The sequence below is a fragment of the Eupeodes corollae genome, chromosome 1 (genome assembly GCF_945859685.1).
Source record: "Eupeodes corollae chromosome 1, idEupCoro1.1, whole genome shotgun sequence".
Lineage (NCBI taxonomy): Eukaryota > Metazoa > Arthropoda > Insecta > Diptera > Syrphidae > Eupeodes > Eupeodes corollae.
Genome location: NC_079147.1, coordinates 118,542,173 through 118,545,270, shown reverse-complemented (window position 1 = coordinate 118,545,270; position 3,098 = coordinate 118,542,173). Strand labels below are relative to the sequence as shown.

General features: G+C 22.5%; 1 protein-coding gene across 1 annotated transcript in view; it reads left to right on the top strand.

Moving 5' to 3' along the window:
- LOC129943173 (GATA zinc finger domain-containing protein 14-like) overlaps positions 1-2,409 on the top strand; it is a 5,910-nt gene extending 3,501 nt beyond the window's left edge. The window contains exons 3-5 of the mRNA XM_056052443.1: positions 720-1,120; positions 1,491-1,769; positions 1,995-2,409. Of these exons, the coding sequence (XP_055908418.1) occupies positions 720-1,120; positions 1,491-1,769; positions 1,995-2,408 (1,094 nt within the window). The 3' untranslated portion in view covers position 2,409. The remainder of the gene's footprint in view (positions 1-719; positions 1,121-1,490; positions 1,770-1,994) is intronic.
- The last annotated feature ends 689 nt before the right edge of the window (positions 2,410-3,098 follow it).

The following is a 3,098-nucleotide window of genomic DNA, read 5'->3' as shown; positions in this document are numbered from 1 at the left end:
ATAACAAATAACAATAACAATAACAATAACAATAATCAATAATCAATAACAATAACAATAACAATAACAATAACAATAACAATAACAATAACAATAACAATAACAATAACAATAACAATAACAATAACAATAACAATAACAATAACAATAACAATAACAATAACAATAACAATAACAATTAACACTAACAATAACAATAACAATAACAATAACAATAACAAAAACAATAACAATAACAATAACAATAACAATAACAATAACAATAACAATAACAATAACAATAACAATAACAATACAATAACAATAACAATAACAATAACAATAACAATAACAATAACAATAACAATAACAATAACAATAACAATAACAATAACAATAACAATAACAATAACAATAACAATAACAATAACAATAACAATAACAATAACAATAACAATAACAATAACAATAACAATAACAATAACAATAACAATAACAATAACAATAACAATAACAATAACAATAACAATAACAATAACAATAACAATAACAATAACAATAACAATAACAATAACAACATAACAATAACAATAACAATAACAATAACAATAACAATAACAATAACAATAACTAACAATAACAATAACAATAACAATAACAATAACAATTAACAATAACAATAACAATAACAAAAACAATAACAATAACAATAACAATAACAATAAACAATAACAATAACAATAACAATAACAATAACAATAACAATAACAATAACAATAACAATAACAAAAACAATAACAATAACAATAACAATAACAATAACAATAACAATAACAATAACAATAACAATAACAATAACAATAACAATAACAATAACAATAACAATAACAATAACAATAACAATAACAATAACAATAACAATAACAATAACAATAACAATAACAATAACAATAACAATAACAATAACAATAACAATAACAATAACAATAACAATAACAATAACAATAACAATAACAATAACAATAACAATAACAATAACAATAACAATAACAATAACAATAACAATAACAATAACAATAACAATAACAATAACAAAACAATAACAATAACAATAACAATAACAATAACAATAACAATAACAATAACAATAACAATAACAATAACAATAACAATAACAATAACAATAACAATAACAATAACAATAACAATAACAATAACAATAACAATAACAATAACAATAACAATAACAATAACAATAACAATAACAATAACAATAACAATAACAATAACAATAACAATAACAATAACAATAACAATAACAATAACAATAACAATAACAATAACAATAACAATAACAATAACAATAACAATAACAATAACAATAACAATAATAACAATAACAATAACAATAACAATAACAATAACAATAACAATAACAATAACAATAACAATAACAATAACAATAACAATAACAATAACAATAACAATAACAATAACAATAACAATAAAACAATAACAATAACAATAACAATAACAATAACAATAACAATAACAATAACAATAACAATAACAATAACAATAACAATAACAATAACAATAACAATAACAATAACAATAACAATAACAATAACAATAACAATAACAATAACAATAACAATAACAATAACAATAACAATAACAATAACAATAACAATAACAATAACAATAACAATAACAATAACAATAACAATAACAATAACAATAACAATAACAATAACAATAACAATAACAATAACAATAACAATAACAATAACAATAACAATAACAATAACAATAACAATAACAATAACAATAACAATAACAATAACAATAACAATAACAATAACAATAACAATAACAATAACAATAACAATAACAATAACAATAACAATAACAATAACAATAACAATAACAATAACAATAACAATAACAATAACAATAACAATAACAATAACAATAACAATAACAATAACAATAACAATAACAATAACAATAACAATAACAATAACAATAACAATAACAATAACAATAACAATAACAATAACAATAACAATAACAATAACAATAACAATAACAATAACAATAACAATAACAATAACAATAACAATAACAATAACAATAACAATAACAATAACAATAACAATAACAATAACAATAACAATAACAATAACAATAACAATAACAATAACAATAACAATAACAATAACAATAACAATAACAATAACAATAACAATAACAATAACAATAACAATAACAATAACAATAACAATAACAATAACAATAACAATAACAATAACAATAACAATAACAATAACAATAACAATAACAATAACAATAACAATTGTACATCCTTCAATAGTAAAAAACTGAACACCAACGTGAGTTGGCCCAACTGTTCGTGCCGTTATTAAATGAAATGACAAGAAAACAAGACCTAATTTGATTTTGTTTTATTTATTCTTTGAATTGTTCTTATAACCCTTCTGGTTCCCGTCTGCCGGAAGACTAACTTCCTAACCCACCTATTGGATATTTGCTCAGCCAATCCAAATGCTGAGCAAACTATTTCGCCTACCGGATGGTTATAGGCGTATCGCATTACGCAATACCTAAAGCAATGCAAAGGTTTAAGCGCAATGTCAGCAGGTTCCCATGAATACTTCATGCTTGGTTCATTGACATCCAATAGAACGATGTTTCCGAAGGTCAACGTCGATTAAGTCTTCCGCTAATCTTCCGCCATATGACACATGCGAATGAGATGAGCAACAAGAGGATGACAGCGTCCAACGTGGTGGAAATACGTACTTTATTCGTGAGGTTGCTGAGGCGTTATATATTTCGAAGACTAAGGCTATGCACGAATTGCACATCTATTTTATGACCTTCGTTAGTGATGTTCGTCATAATTGGTGGTAAAGCTTGCAAAACTGTAGAGCTTGAACTCGTGAAGGTCCTGTTCTTAATTTGGATTATTTCATTGTTTAGTTGCACAATTAAGGTTCCTGATAAGGTTTGTATTGAGTTGTTAGATCTAAGTTCATTGGTGTTAGTTCGGTAAGTGCTTGCTGCGTGACCTCCTTTAAGTAGTCTAGACAGGC